The 23,620-nt window shown below is 44.4% G+C and overlaps 1 protein-coding gene across 3 annotated transcripts in view; it reads left to right on the forward strand.

Annotated features, from left to right (window-relative positions):
• Positions 1-307: 307 nt before the first annotated feature.
• Positions 308-23,620, forward strand: part of CDC42BPB (CDC42 binding protein kinase beta) — a 99,792-nt gene continuing 76,479 nt past the window's right edge. For all 3 annotated transcript variants that reach the window (XM_028100503.2, XM_088024433.1, XM_028100518.2), the window contains exon 1: positions 308-514. In XM_028100503.2, the coding sequence (XP_027956304.1) occupies positions 340-514 (175 nt within the window). In that variant the 5' untranslated portion in view covers positions 308-339. The remainder of the gene's footprint in view (positions 515-23,620) is intronic.

Below are 23,620 nucleotides of genomic sequence, written 5' to 3' on the forward strand. Positions count from 1 at the left end.
AAGGCGGGGAGGGCGCGGCCGCGGGCGGGGCTGAAGGGCACGCGGCGGGCGGCGGAGCGAGGCGAGGCGAGGGCGGGCCGCGCCGGGCGGGGCGGGCGGCGGCGCCGAGGGGAGGAGACCGGCCCATGGACCCGCGGGGCCCGGCGCCCCAGACGCTGCGCCGCCGGGACCGAGCCCAAGATGTCGGCCTAGGCCGGAGCGCGACGACGCGGACGGGGCGGCGACGAGGCGCCGCAGCTGCCGGGGCTCGCGGCCGCCGGGCCCCCGAGGGCTCGCCCTGACGGACTGGCCGAGCGGGCGGCGAGAGTCCGGCGCGTTGGGAGCGGGCCGCGCGGCACCATGTCGGCCAAGGTGCGGCTCAAGAAGCTGGAGCAGCTGCTCCTGGACGGGCCCTGGCGCAACGAGAGCGCCCTGAGCGTGGAGACGCTGCTCGACGTGCTCGTCTGCCTGTACACCGAGTGCAGCCACTCGGCCCTGCGCCGCGACAAGTATGTGGCCGAGTTCCTCGAGTGGGGTAAGTGCGCGCGGGGCGCCGGCCTGCCCCTCCGCCCCCGGCGCTGCTCCTGCCGGCCCGCAGCCTTCCGCGCCTCCTGTCCCCAGACCCGCCGCCCCCTTCCTCTCGGGCCGCTCCTTGCGCCCTGGTCCCTTCGCGGCTCTCGGTCCCTCCCTGCCCTCCTCCTCGGCCCTGGCGCGTCCGCGTTCGGCCGTCCCGCCCCCTCATCCTGCTCCTGGGAGCCACATCCTCCGTTCCCACCCCCACTCCCCGCCGCCGGCCATCGCCCGGGCCGCTTCCTAGATCCACCCTCCGAGTCTGGATATCATTTCCTGCAGCACTCCCCGGGAAATCCGCCCCCACCCCCGCTCCTGCCCCTCGCCCTGGGGTCCAGAGTCAGCGTCGAGGCCCCCCCGCATGCCCTGCTGGCTTGTGGGGGCAGCCGCGTGCGATTTTTACATCTCCGTTCTCCACCGCCCGGTGGGCCCCCTGTCTGCGTGTGCATTTCCGGGGAGCCCGGTTCTATCGCTGCCTCCTAGGCGACAGCCTGCTGCATCCCCTGGATGTCCAGGGCTTGAACACCCTTTACTGGAGCACCTCCAAGGGAGTTTTCAGGTTAAAAGCCTTATTTTGCAAGAGCAGATTGGTTCTCTTCGTTGTAATTGCGCTAGGTCCTCGTAACGTGTTGGGGGCAGCTGAACTGTCAGTATAGGGGAGGCGTTTAAAAACTTTCCTCGTGTGATCTTTGCATGCCTACTCTAGTTTATTCAGGGATCTATAGCGCTCTAATCATTCATCAACTAACCTATTTTGCTTTATTAGGACAAGAGTTTGATTAAGCCATTGGATGATTAGAGTCCCGGAGACAGCTACAGGTGTAAAGTGAAACCGTTTCGATTCGTTTCTAACAAACGTGGGCATCCTGTCAAGACCCTCAGACTCATCTGGAACGACCTAGTAGGAACATGCAGGGCTTATGTTCAGGCCAAACCGAAGAAAATCCTATCCTTGGGTCACTTGCGTCATTGGGCTAGGACTGTGCAGTTTGAACCAGTAATTTCTAATCTGGGGCTGATAAAGATGATATTTACACGAAGAAACGAATGTAGTCTGAGTGAGGCCTCCTACTCTGCCAAAATGGGAACTGGAATTTGGGGTTTTGTTTACTAATTAAAACTTAAGTTGAGATACTCTTTAGAGGGTTTGTTTTTTGCTCTTTAGCAAAATGATGTTTTGTGAGAGCCGCAGGAGAAAGGAGGCCCAGAGCCCCAGGACAGCCCATTATGCTTTATTTCGGTGAGGACCACCATGCTTGGTTACATACAATATCTGTAAAATGAGAGCGTTCACTTTCTAGGGTCCTTTATCGGTGATGTGATTTTCAACCAAATAATTAACTCACTTTCACAGTTGCTTTGAAAGTGAGGTCTTTGGTGCTTGTTACATCTGAGCCTTCTGAATGTTGTATTTGCCTTTCCTTTCTGGGCATTTGATGTTGAAATCCAGACAGTTCCACAATCAGGTTCAACTTGGTGCACAGTGTGTGGGTAGGAGTGTGACTGAAAGGAGAAGCGGAGGGAGGATTGTAGTGGTGAGGTGTGGTCCATCTGGCCTCTGGCCTGGGAACTGAGTTGTGCCTCTGTGGGGTGAAGTCTGAGAGCCAGACACCCTGTATGTGGGTGGTTCTCGCCTAGTTCCATCCCTGGCCGACTGTACCGACCACTCTGTGACCTGGTGGGCTTTACTGAAGCAAGCTCCTCTCAGCATGTGTGGAGGTCTTATTTTAAGAGATTAGATCTTTCCAGATCGAAACAGAAGCTGTGTGCTATCACTTAGAATTATTATTATTTTTTTTAGATTTTATTTATTTATTTGACAGAGAGACAGCAAGAGAAGGAACACAAGCAGGGGGAGTGGGAGAGGGGAAGCAGGCTTCTGGCTGAGCAGGGAGCCCGATGTGGGGCTCGATCCCAGGACCCCGGGATCATGACCCGAGCTGAAGGCAGACGCTTAACGACTGAGCCGCCCAGGTGCCCCGTTTTATTTTTGAAATTGTATTCTGGCGTATTGGAACTTATGATTACAAATGAGTTACACTGTCCTAACAACTCAATTTGCACCGAAGTGTAAACGTTAAATTCCAGGGAAGAGAAATGGACTGAGGTTTAAGGTGGCATTTTAATGAAATATTAATACTACTTCTAAATACTAATGAAATAGGAAGTAGTATTTAATCTCATGCATGTTGACATGTACACTTGCAGCTCTGCAGGGTGCGTTACTAATGAAGTCGTTATTTAGTCTTACTTAGGATGCCTGCGTATTAAAAGTAGAAGGTGAGGAATGGTCTGTCGAGTGGAATTGTGGAGCGTTATCAGGTGCCCTGACTTCCAAGTGGAATTACTTCTGCTCTGGAAACAGACATAAGCTATCACCCTGGGGTTGCTGAGTCTTTGGGTTCACACTCTGCAGTGTGCGGAGTCCTGTCATGCAGAGGGCCAACCTCCCCCCCCTTCCAGATCTTGGTAGGTGTCTAATGCAATTAGGTAGAAGTCTTGAAACTTAAGAAATACAGCTATTCAGTTCAGATTTGGAGAGTTACTGAGGAATCTTTGAGGAAATTTGGAAAGTATAGGTAATAAAGTTTTTAACTTTTTTTACTTTAAAAAATGTATTTATGTTTTATAACAGCAGGTGATAATGGATTTTTTTAAAATTAGTTTCATGGGTAGAATCCAGTGATTCATCAGTTGCATATAACACCCAGGGCTCGTCACATCACGTGCCCTCCTTCATGCCCATTGCCCGGTTACACCCCCCCCCCCCCAGCGGCCCTCGGTCTGTTTCCTTGAGTTAGGAGTCTCAGGGTCTGCCTCCCTCTCTGTTTTCACCTTATTTATCCTTCCCTTCCCCTGTGTTCATTTACTTTGTTTCTTAAATTCCACATATGAGTGAAATCATACAGTATTTGTATGATTTACATTACATTACATTACATTAACTTAAAACTCTGAAGTTTTAAGTTAATTTTAGTTTTTTAGAGAGAGTTTGTGGGTGCATAGGGAGAGGGAGAGAGAACCTCAAGCAGGCTTCATGCCCAGTGCAGAGCCCGATGTGGGGTTCCATCTCACAACCTTGAGTCAGATGCTTCACTGACTGGGTCACCCAGGCACCCCATCTTTAAGTTTTAAAAGAAGACTTTCTGGCTCTTCCTTCCTTTTTGCCACAGTGGTTGCGTGGGACAAGACTCAGTGTAGCCCATCGTAAAGACCTTCATTGTAGGTCTTTAATTTTCCCTTGATTATGTTTATAATTTGATTAGTTTCCTCTGTGAAATCCTGGACTTTAATTAAAAGTTGGAAATACCCTGCTTTGCATCTGTATTTCTTTAAGCTGTATTTTAATGCAAATTGAATCCCATTTGAAGTAGAACATATGAAGCACTTTGAAATTTCTATAATAGCAACAAATACAAGTAAATGAGATGAATTTGCTGTCTCTTACCTTTGTTACATAAAAATACTTTTACATGTGTTAAATATTTTTTTCATGGCTTAGATGTAATGACTAGTGTTACAGTTGGATGGAGCTGATGTTTGAAGTCCCAGCCTATTGGCCGTGGGTAGACCACAGGGGCTCTGTGCTCTGGCCCCTCATGGCCTGCAGACCAGGTGGGAAGCCTGGAGCTTGCAGCTGGTGTAGGCATGTCTCAGGGACACGGACCTCTGTGTGTTTCCCAATTTGCAGTCCAGGGCACCTTCCTTTACCCTGCCACTGTACTTCCTATATAAGGAAGAAAATTAATTCTTTCTAGCCCTCTTTCCTCTCCTCATTTGTGTTTTTTTCTTGTTAGGAGTGCAGCAGTACCTTCATCCATGTGCATTCCCATAGCGGTTAGCACGGGGATCCTCAGCCCAAGGAGTGGGATGACTCTACCAAATTTAAAACGTTCGGGCTTAACTGGTGGTGCTTAAAATCTCAAGATACATTCTGGTTTGATACATAATGGTTCCTCCAGATGGAATGTTTGTGTAACATGGGAATGACTTAAACAGGTCTTTTGAATAAGATCTAAATTTGGAGGAAATATTGGGATTGCATAATAAAAATTAAGTTAACATAATTTAGACTCGTAAGTAGCTATTTGAAATGCGTGGTGGGGGCGCCTGGGTGGCTCAGTCCGTTAAGCGTCTGCCTTCAGCTCAGGCCATGATCCTGGGGTCCTGGGATCGAGCCCCGGCATCGGGCTCCCTGCTCAGCGGGAAGCCTGCTTCTCCCTCTCCCACTCCCCCTGCTTGTGTTCCCTCTCTTACTTTCTCTCTCTCTGTCAAACAAATAAATAAAATCTTTAAAAAAAAAATGCGTGGTGATATTGACTACGTGGCAGGTGATGGGACAGCTGAAACCATTAAACCATAAAAAGCCAGCCTTACCCTTTCTCTCCTAAAACCTCATCCATTGACATTTGGGTTTCGAAGTGAATAGCCGTGTCACTTCGTGTGTGACACACTTAGCGTGTTAAATCTAGACTTTAACTAAGGTTGGCATTGGAGTGAATTGTTTTCAGATAGGATACCACTGTGTGAGCCATGTGAGAAGGTTTATGACGTGCAGCGGATCGCTCGCCAAGCGCACTCCTGTGCGCCTACCATGGGGTGGAGAGGTGGCCCCTCTTGCCTTTGCCCTGCCTCTGGTTGCAGAGCCTGGTGCCCTTAGAAATCTGTCTGTGCTGACATCTGTAATGCTGGATAAATACATGAGCAAACAGGACTGTTAATGCCAAACTCTATTAAGTACGGTGAAACTATTGAGTACTTTTCTTGGTAAAGAGACAAGTATTTTTTGAGACTAATAAGGTAAGAGGATCAAAAAAGGAGATAAAATTAAAGGAAGTTTTGGAGGAGTTTTTTAAAAAACCCATGAAGGGTGCCTGGGTGGCTCAGTTGGTCACGTGACTGCCTGCGGCTCAGGTCATGATCCTGGAGTCCCGGGATCGAGTCCCGCATCGGGCTCCCTGCTGAGCCGGGAGTCTGCTTCTCCCTCTGACCCTCCCCCTCTCATGCTCTATTTCATTCTCTCTCTCAGACAAATAAATCTTTAAAAATAAATAAATAAAAAACCCATGAAAACCCTATAATCACATCACCCTAACTGGTCCCCATAAGATAACACCGTTTAGTTCCCTGTCCCAAGTTTAAGTTTGGTTCGTAGCTTTAAGAACGGTCCAGAATGACAGTGTGTTAGGGTTATCTTAAATTTGTGTGAAAAGCTCACACAAACGCGCTCTCCAAAAGGAAAACGGGTGAGAGGAACACTTTCCTTAGATTTATTTATTTATTTTAAAGATTTTATTTATTTATTTGACAGAGACAGCGAGAGAGGGAACACAAGCAGGGGGAGTGGGAGAGGGAGAAGCAGGCTTCCCGCCGAGCAGGGAGCCTGATGTGGGGCTTGATCCCAGGACCCTGGGACCATGACCTGAGCCGAAGGCAGACGCTTAACGACTGAGCCACCCAGGTGTTTATATTTAATAAACCAGAAGTGTTTTGACAATCTGAACTGAAATAAGGACTTAAAAATCTACCAGAGACAACTATTTTTTAAAGACAAATGGATACTAACTATGAAGTAAAGGTCGTACTTTACAGCAAGATCTGAATGATCTGTGTTGCACATTAGGTTTTTGGTCAGTTTCACTGACTGGTAGGTAACTGGTGACAAGATTGTTTTTAGATTAAAATTTTGCAAAAAGAGTCAATTATATAATAGGAGAACTTTGGATTTTATTATCGTTAGGAAAGAATTAGAAATTCCGAGAGAAATTTGAGTTGGATCATGTTTCGGTCCAATTCTGTCCTTGTATTGGAGCTGCTTTGGAGACCTGTGGAACTTGCTTGAAGGTGACTCCAAATGTTACGGGGACGGCGATGATTTCTCTGGCCTCCACAATCACAAGAGTCATGGGTGTGAACACTATTAAGAATTGGAGTGACCCTGTAGTCTGCCCTCCACCCCCATCCCTGCTGTCCCTTAGGTAAGCCAGGCTCAGGACATTTTCCCTGATCATTTCGGAGCCAGCAGCCTTCTAGTGGGGGTTCTCTTGTCCACTGGACCATGATCAACCTTGGGCTGCCTTGCAGGCACCTGCTTTGAAATCTGTTTTATGGTAGCCTTTTCTTTCATTCCCATCGTCACTGGCCTGGCTGAGGCTCTCAAGCCCGCAGACCTAAATGAATGCCTTTCTCACTTTAGGATTTAAATACCTCTGCTAGTTAGCCTTAGACACTGCTGTTCCTTTCATCACTCCCTCTTTCAAATACTTCATATTCTGTTGTCTTTAATAAATCAGGTAAAACTGACCTAAAAAGACCCATTTAATTTTAGTTTTAGAAGTTGACATTAACAGCACTTCTGACCATACCCCGTGATTTTCTTCAAATATAATTTTACCTTTATTAAAGTAATGCATTTACCTAGTAACTCTGGTTTTTAACTTTCATAAGCAGCCACTTCTAACCCCTCTCTTTCTATTTGATAATCATCTGTCTCAGGATTGCATTCAGCAGCCAGTAACACAACCAATTAATAGCAACTTACCCAAAATCAAGGTGAATTCTGTCTCATGTGGAATTGGGATGTGGGCAGGGCAGGGCTAGTAAACAGCTCATTCCAGGAAGTCTTCAGGGACCTGGGCCCTTTCCTGCTGTCGGTCCAGCCTCTGATGGTGGCCGTCCCCTCTGCATTCCAGGCACCTGGGCGAAGGTGTTGTATTACTGTGGAAGAATCTGGGATGTTATAGTTATTTAGCAGTTCTAGCCTCAAATTCCATGTTTCTTTAAAGTGTGTTTGTACTGATTTTTCTGTTTTAGGCATTATCTGTTGACTTCTTAGTGTGGAAGAGAAAGTTATGGAACTTTTATATACCTTCTCTGCCCACATGTCCTCTCTCTCCCTTTTTCCAAATATGGTTATGTAATAATTTTTGTTTAAATTGGTAATGTTTATGTTGTTCTCAGTAGGTAAATATCTTAACTAAGCCACATAGGATGCAGTTAGTTCCCTGTGTTTGCTGAGACAGGGAATTATTTCTGTGTTTATTGGAATGACTTATGTGTCTTTGCTCTAGCTTAGATGCCAGTGGCACAGTGCTAAGTGTGGTCCCAGGTGTGTAGCTAGAACATCTCAGCACCGCAACATGCCTTGCCACGCGCCCCACCCGATCTGTCACCTTCCACCCTGTGAAGCCTTTCCTTTTCCTGTTCTCACTGAGGCTGTTTGTGCTCCAGGCCCAGTGCTTAGCAGTATTCCTAGCATTTCTCTTCATTCCTTGTGGGAATTTTTTTGGTGTCTCTCTGTTGAATTCCCCTTTCTGGATTTATGTCTTTTTCCTTTTGGTACAGTGTGTCTTCTAGTGGCTTCCTGAGAAAGGGTTCATCACAGATAAATTTTTGAGACCTACCCTGTCTGAAAATGCCTTTTCTTCCCTCACACTTGAGTGACACACTGCCTGGGTACTTGAATTCTAGGTTAGAAGTAATTTTTCCTCAGAAGTTTGAAAGTGTTACTCCATTACTGTCCACCTTCCGTTGTTGGTAATGAGCAGCCTAACCCCATAAGTGATCCCCAAGACTTTGTGTGGTTTGTCTTACCTGGGAACTCTCAGGGTCTTTTTTTTTTTTTTAAAGATTTATTTATTTATTTGAGAGAGAGAGAGAGCATGAAAGGGGGGAGGGTCAGAGGGAGAAGCAGACTCCCCACTGAGCAGGGAGCCCAATGTGGGACTCAATCCTGGGACTCCAGGATCATGACCTGAGCTGAAGGCAGTCGCTTAACCAACTGAGCCACCCAGGTGCCCATTCTCAGGGTCTTCTGCTACTCCGAGCATTCTTGGTGGGTCTTTCTGGTGGGGACACTGGGTCCTTCAGCTCTGGAAACTTTTCCCTGTTGTCTCTTGGATGATCTCATCCCTGATTTCTGGATCTCCTATTATTCAGTTGTTGGACCTTCTGGAGTGTTCTACTAATTCCCTTTTCCTACTTTTTCCTGTTCATTATCTGTTTCTTCTGATTTTTCTGGGAGAGGTCCTTAACTGTATCTTCTAGTCCTTACACTGAATTTTTATTTCTGCCATCATATCTTTCATTATTAAGTGTTTTTGTTCTCAGCATTCCTTTTTATAACATTCTACCTTCGTTTCATGAAGGCAGTGCACTTTTTTTAAGATTTCATTTATTTGAGAGAGAGCGAGCGAGTGCCTGCACACAAGCTGGGGCAGGGGCTGAGGGAGGAGCAGATTCCCTGCTGAACAGGGAGCCTGATAGAGCCTGAGCCCAAGGCAGACATTCAACCAGCTCAGCCACCCAGGCACCCCGGCAGTGTACTTTTAAAAAAATTTTTTTTTAATTGATTTACGTGTGCACATTTCTGTTACGTAGACATTTTCTTTTGTATCCTGTGTTGTCCCTCTCTTCTGAGTCCTTGTTCTCATCATTCCTGCCTTGGTCTTTGTCTTTGATGTCAGAAGCATCTCTCCAAATACCTGCTGATTCTTGGCTGTCTTTTCATAATTGTGAGTGGGCTGATTGGAAACCCCCCATGTGCATGGACAAACTTTTAAGTGTTGAGTCTCACCATTAGGAAATAGGACAGGGACAGTTTGAGGGACACTACCAGAAGTTGCTAAAGTAATTCTTTCTTTGGGCCTGTCAGTTTCCCCAGAGAGGGGTTTCTGCTGTCCTGCCTGGGCAGTGGGGAGCAATGTGGGATATGCTGGCTTTTTGGGAAGGTGGGGTAAGGTGGAGAGTTGATGGGAGGGAACAGAAGGAGCTCTGGGGTGTCGCTGCTTCTGTAGATTTGAAGCCAGTCCTGTTTTCTCTCTGTTACCATTTAGACCCTCAGAGATCCCAGTGCTGCTGATCATTCCCGAGTAGCCTTACCCCTACCTCACATACAGTAACTCAGTTTTCTAGCTTTGCTAAATTAGTCATCGCTTGTCCATTGGCTTTTCCCACTGTGCAAAATTGTGCTGACATTCCTAGGCTGCTGTCATCTTCTGTCACTCGTTCAAGTATTTTTTAAGGACTTTAAAAGTACCAGGCACTGCAATGATGAACAGAATCCCTGTTCTCCTGGGGCTCATGTTATCCTTGAGGCTGTGGTAATCATAAGCTATCATTTTAGTAGCATTTTCAGGTGGCATAAGGCTAAGGCGGATGTGCTGAAAGGTGTGTGAAGTCAGAGGGGATAATTTCTATTTTCTTTGACATGGATGTATTGGCATTTCTATTCCTATGCTTACTCGTTTATTAGAAAGCTTCCCCCATAAGAGTAGAAGGAAGACATGGGAATAAAAAGGAAGGACAAGTTTTTCTCTGGGAACTGCATGCTAGTGGAAGGGGGGGTTAGGAAAGGGATGTGAAGAAGGGGGAGTTATAGGGTGGGTGCACTGAAAAGGAAAAGGGGTGTCTGGAAAGTGCTTCTTCCGATGGCTGGGGAGCGGCTGCTCTAGGGTGGGCACAGGGGTGAAGCAGGGAGGGACCTCTGGAGACCCGCAGTGTGGAGATGTTTGCAGTTGAGGAGGCGGTGTTTGTGACCCAGAGACTATGCGCATAAGCTTTGATCTTTCTTGAGCTGACATGGAACTGATTCTGTTTAAGCTCTTGCTACGGAGGAAGGTATCACCAGCTATTTATTTATTTAGATATTTATTTATTTGAGACAAAGTGCATGTGCGCCTGCACCCCAGCGAGCGCACGAGGTAGGGGGAGGAGCAAAGGGAGAAGCAGACTCCCCACTGAGCAGGGACCCTGACCCAGGGCTCCATCCCAGGACCCCGAGATCACGATCTAAGGCGAAGGCAGACCTTAACCAGCTCAGCCACCCAGGCGCCCCAGGTATCACCAGTTTAAAATCAAGAGCAGAAGAAGAACTGTTCTTGCCACTCATAATTTTCTAAAAACAAATAACAGATGAAATCCAAAGGTAAACAGACCTCCCTTACCATGACACCCAGATTACATTTTAAGGCTGTTGCTCTGTTGTACTTTACCCTCTTCATGTGAAAGAATTGAACTGAAATCACTGAACTTCTCTCATCTTGTTTAAAAAAATTAACATCAGGGAGCTGCATTTATTTTTTTTAAATTTATATGTTATTTTTAACTGGAAATAGTATTTTTAATTTATTTTTTAGTTTAATTTTTTTTTTAAAAAATAGACTCCACACCCAACGTTGGGCTTGAACTCGTGACCCCGAGATTAAGAGTCACATGCTCTCACACTGAGAAAGCCAGGCGCCCCTGGCAATAGCATTTTCATTCTTCACTACTGAGAAAGATGTTGATTTCATAATTAATGGGTATACAGTAATCTTTTTAAAAATAATTTTGCAGTTCTGTCACAAATGGACTTGCTGCTTTTTTAATTGCAAATATTTGAAATCAGATTGTTGAAAAAGTCTTTTAAATGTATTAACAAATCAGTCTTCTGATGTACCTTTAAAATTAATCTGGGAGGGGCACCTGGGTGGCTCAGTCGTTAAGCGTCTGCCTTCGGCTCAGGTCATGATCCCAGGGTCCTGGGATCAAGTCCCACATCGGGCTCCCTGCTCAGCGGGAAGCCTGCCTCTCCCTCCCCGACTCCCCCTGCTTGTGTTCCTGCTCTCGCTGTCTCTCTCTGTCAAATAAATAAGTAAAATCTTTAAAAAAAATTAATCTGGGAAAATGTCAATAAAGCTTTGGAATATGTGGGATATATTGTCTCGCAGCAAATTGGGAAGTTACTGGGAGTGCTCTATTCCCAATTTCACCAATTAATTAAGGTGTCAAGGATGGCATTTATATTAGACTGTATCAGGACAAGAAATGTTCAGCATTATGGTTTTGTGTAACCAAAGTGAAGCCTGGGTATATTTCCTTCTATAAATATTTAATTATTTTTTTAAAAAGCAAGGTTTGCCTTTATGAAGTTTTGATAATCCTTGTGAAATAATATGTGAAGAGGGTTACTGGGACAGAAACTGACGTCTATCAGCAAGATGAGAGAAACTTAAATTGTACAGCTGATTAAGTTTATTTTAATGGGAAAGAAAGATTTCTCTGGCATTTACAGTTACAGGTGGTTTACTTTTTCTTTCTTTTTTGGTAACAGCGTTATTGAGATATAATTTGCCCACAATTTCCCTGTTCAAATTATACAGTCCAGTAGCTTTAATATAGTCATAGAATTGTGCAACCATCTCCACTGTTGAATCGCAAACACTTTCATCACCTCTGAAAGAAGCCCTGTACCCTTTTGCTGTCAGCCCTAAGCAGCCACGGTCTCATCTCATTATATATTTGCCTGTTCTGGACATTTCCTGTGGTCTTTTGTGACTGGATCCTTTTCACTTAGCATAATGTTTTCAGGGATATCTCTGTATTTCATCCCTTTCAATTCCAGATAACATTCCATTACGTAGATAGTCCACATTTTGTTTATCCGTTCATCAGTTGATGAACATTTGGGTTGTTTCTACCTTTGGATATTATGAAGAATGCTGCTGTGAACATTAATGTACCAGTTTTGGTGTGGACAGATGTTTTCATTTCTCTTGGGTATATACCCAGGAGAGAATTGCTGGGTCATTCAGTAACTCTATGCTTAGCATTTTGGGGAACTGCCAGATTGTTTTCCATAGCAGCTGTACCAGTATACATTTCCACCAGCAGCATATAAGACTTCCAATTTCTCCATATCCTTACCGACACTTGCTCTTGTCTCTTTTATTTTAGCCATCCTAGTGAATGGCGTCTCATTTTAGTTTTGATTTACTTTTCTCTAAAGGCTAACAGGGTTGAACATCCTTTCTTGTGTTTATTGGCCATTTGTATATCTTCTTTGGAGAAATGTCTGTTCTTTTGCCCATTTTTAAATTGTGTTGTCTTTCTGTTGTTGAGTTGTAAGAGTTATTTATATACTTTGGATATTAAACCTTTACCAAATGTATAATTTGCAAATATTTTCCTCTATACGGTGGGTTGTCATTTCATATTCTTGATGGTTTCCTTCAAAGCACAAAAGTTTTTAAATTTTGATGAAATTTAATTAAATTTTGTTGATTTAGGTGTCATATCTAAGACTCCATTGCCAAGGGGCACCAGGGTGGCTCAGTCAGTTAATTTCAGGTCATGACCTCAGGGTCCTGGGATTGAGCCCCGCATTGGACTCCCTGCTCAGCCGGGCATCTGCTTCTCTCTGACCCTGCCCCCTCTCATGTGTGCACGCTCTCGCTCTCTCTCTCTCTCTCTCTCAAATAAACAAATAAAATCTTAAAAAAAAAAAAGAATCCATTGCCAAATCCAAGGTCACAGAGATTTATACCTGTGTTTTCTTCTAAGGGTTTTATAGTTTCAGATCTTACATGTAGGTCTTTGATCCATTTTGAGTCAATTTTTGTATATGGTATGAGATGGAGAACCATAATTTTTTTATCCTTCTTTTGCATGTGGATATTCTGTTATCCCAGCACCATTTGTTGAAGAGACTGTTCTTTCCCCATTGAGTAGTCATGCATCCTTGTCAAAATCAGTTGTTAAATGTATGGGTTTAATTCTGGGCTCTCAGTTGCGTTCTGTTGATGTTTACCCCGGTCCTTAATGCTGGTTGGTACCAACACTGTCTTGATTACTGTTGCTTTGTGGTAAGTTTTGAATTCAGGAAGTGTGAGTCCTCCAGCTTTGTTCTTTTTCAAGATTGTTTTGGCTATTTTGAGTTTCTTGAATTTCCATATGAATTTTAGGATCAGCTTGTCAATTTCTATAAAGAAGCCATCTGGGATTCTGATAGAGATTGCATCAAATCTGTAGATGAATTTGGGGAGTATTGCCACTTTAACAATATTAAATCTTCTATGAACATAATGTCTTTCCACTTATTTAGATCTTTTAAATTTTTTTTTCAAAAATATTTGGTAGTTTTCAGAGTTTAGCATGTTTGTTTTTACTTTTTTATTGTGGTAAAATACGTATGATAGAAAATTTGTCATTTTAACTATATAAGTGTTTATTTGGTTACATTAATTACATTCACAAAACAGAGTATAAGATTTGCAGTTATTAAATTACTCCTAAGGTTTTTTTTTAACGCTATTATAAATAGAATTGTTTTCTTAATCTCATTTTTCAGATTGTTCGTTACAAATGTATACAGGGGCGCCTGGGTGGCTCAGTCGTTGAGCATCTGCCTTCGGCTCAGGTCATGATCCCAGGGTTCTGGGATCGAGCCCCACATCGGGCTCCCTGCTCGGCGGGAGGCCTGCTTCTCCCTCTCCCACTCCCCCTGCTTGTGTTCCCGCTCTCGCTGTCTCTCTCTCTCTGTCAAATAAATAAATAAATAAAATCTTTTAAAAAAAAAGGTATACAAATGACAAGTGATTTTTTTTTTTTAAAGATTTATTTATTTGACAGAAAGGGGGAGAGAGCAAGCACAAGCAGGAGGAGGGGCAGAGAGAGAGGGAGAAGCAGACTCCCTGCCGAGCAGGGAGCCTGGTGTGGGACTTGATCCCAGGACCCTGGGATCATGACCTGAGCCGAAGGCGGACGCTTAACCGACTGAGCCACCTAGGCGCCCAACAATTGATTTTTTTAATATTGATCCTGTGTCCTGCAAAATGGCTGAACTCATTTACTAGTTCTAATAGTTTTTAGTGGTTCCTTAGGATTTTTATATATAAGATCATGTCACCTGTGAATAGAGATAGTTTGCTTCTTCCTTTCCAGGCTGGATGTTCTTTCTTTCTGTCAGCTACTTGCCCTGGCTAGAAGCTCCAGCACAGTGTAGAATAGAAGTGGCAAGAGTGCACATTCTTGTCTTATTCCTGATCTTAGGGACAAAGCATCTAAGTCTTCACCATTAAGTTTGCTCGTAGCTGTGAGTTTTCATAGATGCCCTTTATCAGATTGAGGAAGTTTCCTTCTATTCCTAGTTTGTCGAGTGTTTTTTCATAAAAGGGTGTTGAGTTTTGTCAGCTACTTTTTCTGGGTCCATTGAGATAATCATGTTGCTTTTATTTTTTATTCTGTTGATATATGGTGTGTTACAGTAATTGTTGTATGTTGAACCAACCTTACATTCCTAGGATAAATCCCACTGGGTCATGATGTACATTTCTTATTCTGTGTTGGCTGGATTTGGTTTGCTAGTACTTTGTTGTGGATTTTTACATCAATATTTGTAAGAGATACCGGTTTGTGGTTTTTTCTTTCCTTGAATGTCTTTGTCTGGTTTTGATATCGGGGTTAATACTGGCCTTATAAAATGAGTTTGAAGGTGTTCTCTCTTCTTTTTTTTGAGAGTTTGTGAAAATTTTGTAGTCTTTAAATTTTTGATTTTGAGGAACTGCCAGATTCCCAGTTCACCTGGTAAGTATCTGGGTTTTTCTTTGGTTAGTTTTTGGATTACTAATTCAACCCCTGTACTTGATGTACATCTATTCACATTTTCTCTTTCTTCTTGAATCAGTTTGGTAATTTTTATCTTTTTTAGGAATTTGTCCATTTCATCTAGATTAATTTGTTGGCATAGAGTCTGTTCATGATATTTCTTAAGCCTTTTAGATCTGTAGGAATGTCTCGTCTCCTCTTTCATTTCAATTTTAGCAGTTTGAGCCTCCCCCTTTTTTTCCCTTGGCCAACCTTAAAAATGGTTAAAGTGGCAAGCTTTATGTTTTACCACAATGAAAAAGTAACTGTAAGTAAAAGTAATTGGGATCCATCTATGCTGTTGAGTTTAACTGCTGTTCACTTTCTCTGCTCGCACTATATTTGTGTGTCACCATTTGTGCATTCACTCTGGACCGACGTCTGGGTGGCCGGTGTTTGGGCTGTTAATGAAGAGTTCTACCATAAATTGCTTTGGTTTTTTAAATTCTCCAGAGAGAGTCTCTTTGACTACAGTGTGTCTACCATATCATTGGTCGGTCTTTCTTTAAAAATTCCTTTCTAGACGTTTCTTGAGTTACTCTCCCATAACTTTGAATTCTGTAATAGTTTGTGGAGGATTGTCGTGGATGGTCCAAATTACAGTTCTCTGTGATTTAGGATTGCCCCATGTGCCAAGTGTTAAAAATATCAGAACATAAATCACAAAATGTACATTAGGCCAGTGCTATTTTTATTTTAAATAGTTTTAAAACTATAAAAATAACAATGTGCTCATGATTTAATAAATTGAAACAATGCAGAAAGGTATGCCATAGAAAGTAAAAGTCTTTCTCACCCTAATTGTATATAAGTTGTTACTTTTTTAATTTTAGAGCATATTCTAGACTTCGCATTAAAATTGAAAATTGATTTGAAAGGCTTTTTAATACCAAAATATGTTGTTATTCATAGTTTTAAAATTTTCATGAGAAGTTAATGTTGAAATATGGTTATTGCATGTATCAAGAGGGTTGTGATTTTTGCCTTTGATAGACTATTAATTTTTATTGTTATGTCTATACATAACAATATACATAATGCTAGTGAATCATTCATGCATTCCTAAGCACACTTAGCCACGGCTTTTTTTTTTTTTCTTTAAATGAAGGACAGCCTCGTTTGAAGAGATCTCTGCAGTTGTCTAAGAGCTTTGTGATCTACTAGTGGTGGTTTTTTTTTTTTTTAAGATTTTATTTATTTATTTGACAGAGACACAGCGAGAGAGGGAACATAAGCAGGGGGAGTGGGAGAGGGAGAAGCAGGCTTCCCGCGGAGCAGGGAGCCGGATGCGGGGCTCGATCCCAGGACCCCGGGATCATGACCTGAGGTGAAGGTGGATGCTTCACCAGCTGAGCCACCCAGGCGCCCCTGAATCGTGATATTTTTGAGTACTGCCAGATCCTTAGTTGATCAGATTTTATATTTTTTCTTCTCTAGAGCATTTTCATCACAATTGGTTTGTAATATAAATAAAACTTCATTTGCTACTAAGACTAAAAACTTTAAAAATCTATGTCATTCTCAGTTACTGTCATTTCATACCACCACCCATACCTGTTTTCTTATGGCTTATTTTTTCCCTGCTTTAGTAATTCTTGTTGATTGTATTGCAAATTTAATGATGCTTAAAATATTACATTTATTATCAGAGAAAAATATTTTCTAGTAATGAACTTTAAATGTTTTTAAAGATAAAGGTTGGTATGGAGAAGTATAACTGTTTTTCACTTTTCACGAAGTGTTCCCCAGCACGAAAGTTGAAAGGGAGTCTGTGGGTAAACATTTAGCAATAGGAGTATCTCAGTAGGCCTTTTGAAAGCAGAGTCCAAAGTACTGCTGTACCAGTATTAATCAGGTTCAGGATATACATCTATTATACTGAATACTGAAACCATTAGTCATGTCAGCTCTGCAGAGTTTGTACAGAATTTTTACCAGCTCATAAAACTGTTTTATGACCAGAAGGAATGCCAGCAATAAAACAAACGAAGTCATAACAAATAAACTGGGCATGTAGCTGATTTTCATGTCCGGATATGCTTCCAGTGAGGAAAACTCCTGTGTCGTTTGCAGCAAGAGCTGGTGGTGATTTGGAGTCAGTCATTCTGGTTTGAGTACTTGTACAAGGAGACCAATTTTTCAAAAATGTCTAGCCTAGCGTCCCATGTCGAGCCTTCAACTGTCCTCTGTTTAGATAAGAAATAGCAGATGACCTCCTGTATGAAAATGTGATTCCTTTTTTGGAGTGGCTTGTTGATATTCTTTATTTTCATAAATAACATTAATAAAAGTGGTAGCAATTGGAAGTATTTCCTGCTGCAAATTTAGATCTCTTGTATTATAGAAAATTTCAGACATTAAGTAGAGAGTGGAATGACGAACCCCTGTTTCTATCACCCATATTCAGTTGTTGTCAGATCATGGTCAGTCTGCTTCATTTTTATCCCCCCATTCCCCAAAAAGGATTATTTTGAGACAAATCCAAGACATTTGTAGTCTCATTTGTAAATATTTCACTATATACTTTAAGAAGATAAGGGCTTTCTTTAAAAGTGTAGCCGTAGTTGGGGCGCCTGGGGGGCTCAGTCGTTAAGTGTCTGCCTTCGGCTCAGGTCATGATCCCAGCCCCGCGTTGGGCTCCCTGCTTGGCGGGGAGCCGCCTTCTCCCTCTGCCTCTGCCGATTCCCCTGCTTTGTTCTCTCTTACTCTCTCTCTCAGATAAATGAATAAAATCTTTAAAAATAATAATAAATTAAAAAAAACCCATAGCCCCATAGCCATAGTGACGTTACGACATTGAAAAGCTAACAGCAAATTTTTCAGTATCATCAAATACTCAGACATGGTTTAAATTTCCTCTTTTTGTTGGTATTTTCAGTCGGTTTTCTAGGAGCCCAAAGTCTGCACGTGGCGTTTGGATGGTGCACCTCCTAAATCTCTTAACCTACAGCCCCCCCATCCCGTTTTCAGTTCTAATGTTGAAGGTACCAGGCTCTTTGCCCCATCCTGCTCGCACCATTTTAACTTCTTTTTAGTGTTTTCCTAGCTGGACAAATAAGGTTGGTGGCAAATCATTCTTATACTGTTGATCTAGTATATTTTGTAGGAAATAGAGTTATTTGGGGGTTATCAATTGTAAAAAATGAGATATTTCTTACTTGAAATGTGTTGTTTGTGTGTGTGTGTGTGCGTTTTTACTGTTGTGAGGTGTGTTTTTCATCAGTGGCGGCTTGGCTTAAGATCCTGAGTGGGGGCCAGGTGTTGGGTCAGCTGTGGCCAGGTGTTGGGTCAGCCTGGGTGGGGGCCAGGTGTTGGGTCAGCTGTGGCCAGGTGTTGGGTCAGCCTGGGTGGGGGCCAGGTGTTGGGTCAGCGGTGGCCAGGTGTTGGGTCAGCCTGGGTGGGGGCCAGGTGTTGGGTCAGCCTGAGTGGGGGCCAGGTGTTGGGTCAGCAGTGGCCAGGTGTTGGGTCAGCCTGAGTGGGGGCCAGGTGTTGGGTCAGCGGTGGCCAGGTGTTGGGTCAGCCTGGGTGGGGGCCAGGTGTTGGGGCAGCGGTGGCCAGGTGTTGGGTCAGCCTGGGTGGGGGCCAGGTGTTGGGTCAGCGGTGGCCAGGTGTTGGGTCAGCCTGGGTGGGGGCCAGGTGTTGGGTCAGCCTGAGTGGGGACCAGGTGTTGGGTCAGCCTGAGTGGGGGCCAGGTGTTGGGTCAGCCTGAGTGGGGGCCAGGTGTTGGGGCAGCGGTGGCCAGGTTCAGCGGTTCATGTTGCAGGTGGTGCTGCAGGGGCCTCGTCGTTTCCGGCCTCTCTCCTGCTGACGTGTGGTCTCCTGAGCGGGGCCGTGGGGGCCCGCCTCTCCTCCCCTACCCACACGTCTGATTCACCTCCCCCACGGTTTCCCTGGAGGGCATCTTAATGAACACTGTGAACATTTAAAGAGTTGATTAATGTTTAGCTAAAATCCTTCCCTTTTCCCCATACTTTACATTGGCTTGTTCAGCTTTTTCTTATCAGTTTCTTAGCACTCTTTATGTTATATTAGGGAAATTAACCCCTTTTTTATATATGTTTTTCTCTGTTTGCCTTTTGTCAGCATCCGCTGGTATTTTGTTCTGAGTTTATGACTGTAAGTTGAAATACAGGGTGCTGGGCCCTGAGCTCTCAAGTGCTGTCCCTTCTAGCTGGATGTCCCCCCTTCCTGGGCTGGCTGGCCACCCTTTCTTTGCTGGGTGTCCCCCCTCTTCCTGTGCTGGATGTTTCTCCTTCCCCCTTTCTGTGCCTGGTGGCCCCCCCTTTCCTGTGCTACATGCCCTTCCCCACTCTTTCTGTGCTGGATGGTGGGTAGGGCAGTCTCTGTCACCAGCTTCTGACAGCCACAGAGAAAGTACCGCACGGCCTGGGGTGGCGAAGCAGGGCCTTTGGTTTTCATTGTATCTGGATATGTGAGAAGTCATGGGAGCTTGCGGCCTCCCTCCCTCCCTCACTGGGGTTGGCAGGTGTTGGGCAGGATGCCCCAGGAAGCCAGGTCCACAGTGGCAGGCCAAGGGGGGGGGCAGGGAGAAGCCAGAGGCCCAGCCCAGGTGACTCAGGGCAGCACAGAGGGACCCTGCAGGACACGTGTGAGGAGGCCTCTTTAGTTGTGGTGCCGGAGGTTGAGACAGGAGTCTGAACCGTGGTCGTCATAAGCCTTTCAGTTCTGTAATTGAACTTAAGAAGAGTTAGGTCGTCCTCGTGCGTGTCTGTGAGTGATGCCGTGCTCTCCCGTGTCCTCGTGCGTGTTCGTGAGTGATGCCGTGCTCTCCCGTGTCCTCGTGCGTGTTCGTGAGTGATGCCGTGCTCTCCCGTGTCCTCGTGCGTGTCCGTGAGTGATGCCGTGCTCTCTGGTGTATCCAGCTCTTACTTCGTTCCTTTAGCCCAGCTCGGGAAGGTCGGGCTGGGTGGGCAGTCCTGCCAGGGAGGCCAGGGGCAAGGCTGTGCTTTTGGTTAGGGGAGGGGGACGGTGGTCACTGTGAGCAAGAAGGCGAAGAGCTGAGTGTGGGTGTGTGTAAATATTCAGTTTACTCAGAAGCACCAGAGATTCTGGAAAAGTGTGATTTTTTTTTTTTTAGATCAAACATTATAATTCATTTTTAGAAGTTTTGATGGATGTTTTAGCATGCAAATGCAGACTGCTCAAAGCTAGATGTCCTTTTTTGAAGTGTTAAACATTTACCAACCTCCCGACAAAATGTTATTGACTTAATGGAAAGCTCCTGTCATTTGCATCTTTTTAGTGAGTCTCATCTCCAGCCGGTCTAGTGGGAAGAGGACCAGCTTACCAATGGCTAGATGAAACCAGAGTAATACTTTAAAAAATCTCAGACAAAAGCAGCTTCCTTATTCCCTATTTATTATTTATTTTGGGGATAGTGAGTTAAAAGATTCAGGAGGACATCTGCCCTTCTCTCCTAAGTGTCTCGATTATTTGCCTTTTTTTTCTTTTTTTTTCATTTATGCTGTCATTTTTATATTACTCAAAAAGTATCAAGCATAGAGGGTTTGTTTTCATACCTCAGAAATGCCTAGGTTCAGTTGGATAATACGACATACTGTTTATGTGGATAGTGGACAAATTTAATTGTTGACATTGAATCGATTCGCATTTCAAATGAGTGAAGCTGTTTTTATCACATCTAAAATACTACTCCTCAATTTATAAGCCTCTCCTTAGGAAAAAGAAAACTAGATTCTTTTACGTGGTTAGTAGCCTTCTGATAAGGCACTTAGCCCCGTTGGCCGGCACACCCAGCGGCGGCTGGTGACAGTCGGTGGAAGGTGGCCGCAGCCCTCCTGTTAGGGGGGCAAGGGTGGGCAAGAAGCTGGGAGGAAGGTGAGCATTATCAGTCTGAGGGCAGCCTGCTCGCCTCCTTCCTGTGGTTCAGAAGCCGTGGCCTTAACGTCCACGACCTGCTGAAGTGGCTGCGAGGGCTGCCCTTTTGAATCTTCCCTTCCTGCTTGTTTTCACGTCTGGCTGCTGAGGGCTGCAGTCTAGCATTCCTTTGTAGCCTGGTGTCTGGCAGAGGACTAGGTTCTAGAAGATTCATATAATTTTTTTAGAAACAGTTTTACCCCTTCCAGAGACATGTATTCCTCATGCAGAAGTATAGAGCTAGTCACTAAATAAAGTAAAAGCTGGAGTGGATTTTAGATAAAGGGAACATTACCCATAAAGCCTTTTTTTTTCTTTCACACCGTAGTATTCCTAGTGTATTGACCATCCAGTTCAGAGAGATTGCCAGATGGGACTCGGATCCTTGAATATTTAGCTCTGGGCAGTTATTAGGAACATTAATGAAGATGGTTTTTATATGGAAGGTTTATTTTTATTTTTTTTAAGATTTTATTTATTTGACAGACAGTGAGAGAGGGAACACAAGCAGGGGGAGCTATAGGCGGAGGGAGAAGGAGAAGCAGGCGCCTGCTGAGCAGGGAGCCTGATGTGGGACTTGATCCCAGGACCCTAAGATCCTGACCTGAGCCGAAGGCAGACACTTCACCGACTGAGCCACCCAGGCGCGCCCTGTATGGAAGGTTTAAATAGGACTCTGCTGGTCTCAGGATGTGTGCTAGAATTTTTTTTTATCTCTGGCATAAATTTGTTTTTCTAGTATTTTACAGTTGAGTGAGTTTAAATAACAATCCTTTTATGCAAGAATTCCATGTACTTGTATTCAGATTAAAGAGGATGCTCCGTGTGTAAAGGTCATGAGCATGCAATATGGGGCTTAGGTGACATTGAAGGAGGGCGGGCCCGTGCAGTCAGGGGCTCTTACTGACTCAGTATCCTTAGGGCCGGGCAGGGAGTAGCCCTTTGCCAAGTGCTGATGGAAGAAAGGGATGACGGAGTGGCGGGAAGGACTGACGCAGCTGTCAGGCAGTGGTGTCCGGCTCCCGGCGACAAGGGAGGGAAGGCTTATGTCCCAGGGGAGCGCCAGAGGTGTGGGACGAGGGACCAGGTGCTGTGTGCACCTGCTGAGCACAGACACTGCGTTTCTGTGAGGAAAAGAATCAGGGTGAGAAGGGAGCAATGAGTCTGCTGTGATGAGCAGGTGATCACAACACAATTCTAATGGCTCAGTGTATTGATACAGTGAGCATCGTGCTTGCCCATGGTTTATGCCCACGGTCTCACTTAACTCGCCCGGTGACCCTCAGCCCCAGGTTACCCCTAACTTACTGAAGAGACTGGAGCTCAGACGAAGTAGCTTGTAATACCGTGGGGTGGCTGAGTCCAACTCGGAGGTCTGTTCTCAGCCACTGTGTCTGCTGCTGCATTCCAGTAATTTCTTTAAATATTCTTAATGCCTTTTGAATAAATGAATGAATGAATCATGTAACCTTGCACGTTCCGTGGTGACCCCTCCCCCAGTGTATAACCCCTTCTTCCGGTAGTAAGCACTGTTGTGACCCCTGTCACAGAATAGTTACGCCTTTTTCTCAGGTTTGTTATTTTTTAAGTGTATGATGAAGTGATCTTAGTATCACAGAACTGTACAACAATTACCGGTTCCTAGTTCTAGGCATTTTCACCACCCCCGAAAGAAACCCTATACGCATTAGTAGTCTCCATCTCCCTGGCCCCAACCCCTGGCATCCTGCTCGGTCTCTGTGGATTTGCCTATTCTGGACATTTCATATAAATGGAGGCATGCGATATGACTGGCTCCTTTCATTTAGCACAGTGTTTGTAAGCTTCATCCATGTTGTAGCGTGTATCCGTATTTTCCCTTTATGACTGAATAATATTCCGTTGTGTGGATAGACCACATTTTGTTTATCCCTGCATCAGGTGATAGACAATTGGGTTGCATCTTGTTTTTGGTTACTCTGGATAATGCCGTGAATATTTGTGTACAAGTTTTTGTGTAGACATGTTTTCATTTCTGTTGAGTATACACCTAGGAGTGGAATTGCTGAGTTTGGGGGTAACTCCATGTTTAGCATTTTGAGGAACTACTAGACTGTTTTCCAAAGTACCTACATCATTGTACGGTCCTGCCAGCGGTGTACGAGGGTTCCTGGTTCTCCACCTCCTTGCCCGCACTTGTTACGATTTGTCTTTTTTTTATTCTAGCCATCCTAGTGGGTGTGAAGTGGCAACCTCTTGTGGTTTGGATTGGCATTTCCCTGATGCTGGCATTTGAGCGTCTTTTCATGTGTCTGTTGACCATCTATATGTCTTTTTTGGAGACATGTCTATTCACTTCCTTTAGCCATTTTTAAATTGGGTGATTAAAAAAAATAAATTGGATGATTTGCCTTTTTTTTTTTTTTTTTGGAGAGAGAGTAGGAGGGGGTGTGGGCGGAAGGGCAGAGGAAGAGGGAGAGAGAGAATCCCAAAGGGAGAGGGAGAGAGATTCTCAAGCACATTCCATGCCCAGTGCAGAGCCCCACGGGACTCGATCTCACAACCCTGAGATCGTGACCTGAGCCACAATCGAAAGTTGGACGCTTAACTGACTGAACCACCCAGGCGCCCTGATTCGTCTTTTTATTAGTGAGTTGTACATGAATTTGTGCATAATTGCAGATTTGCACATATTTTCTCCATTCTGTAGTTTGTCATTTCACTTTCATTGGTGTCCTTGGAAGTACAAATGTTTTTAGTTTTGATGAAGTCCAATTTATTTAAAAATTTT

This window comes from Eumetopias jubatus, unplaced genomic scaffold (genome assembly GCF_037043125.1).
Source record: "Eumetopias jubatus isolate StellerSeaLion01/CBP00866 unplaced genomic scaffold, mEumJub1_p1.0 scaffold_7, whole genome shotgun sequence".
Taxonomy (NCBI): domain Eukaryota; kingdom Metazoa; phylum Chordata; class Mammalia; order Carnivora; family Otariidae; genus Eumetopias; species Eumetopias jubatus.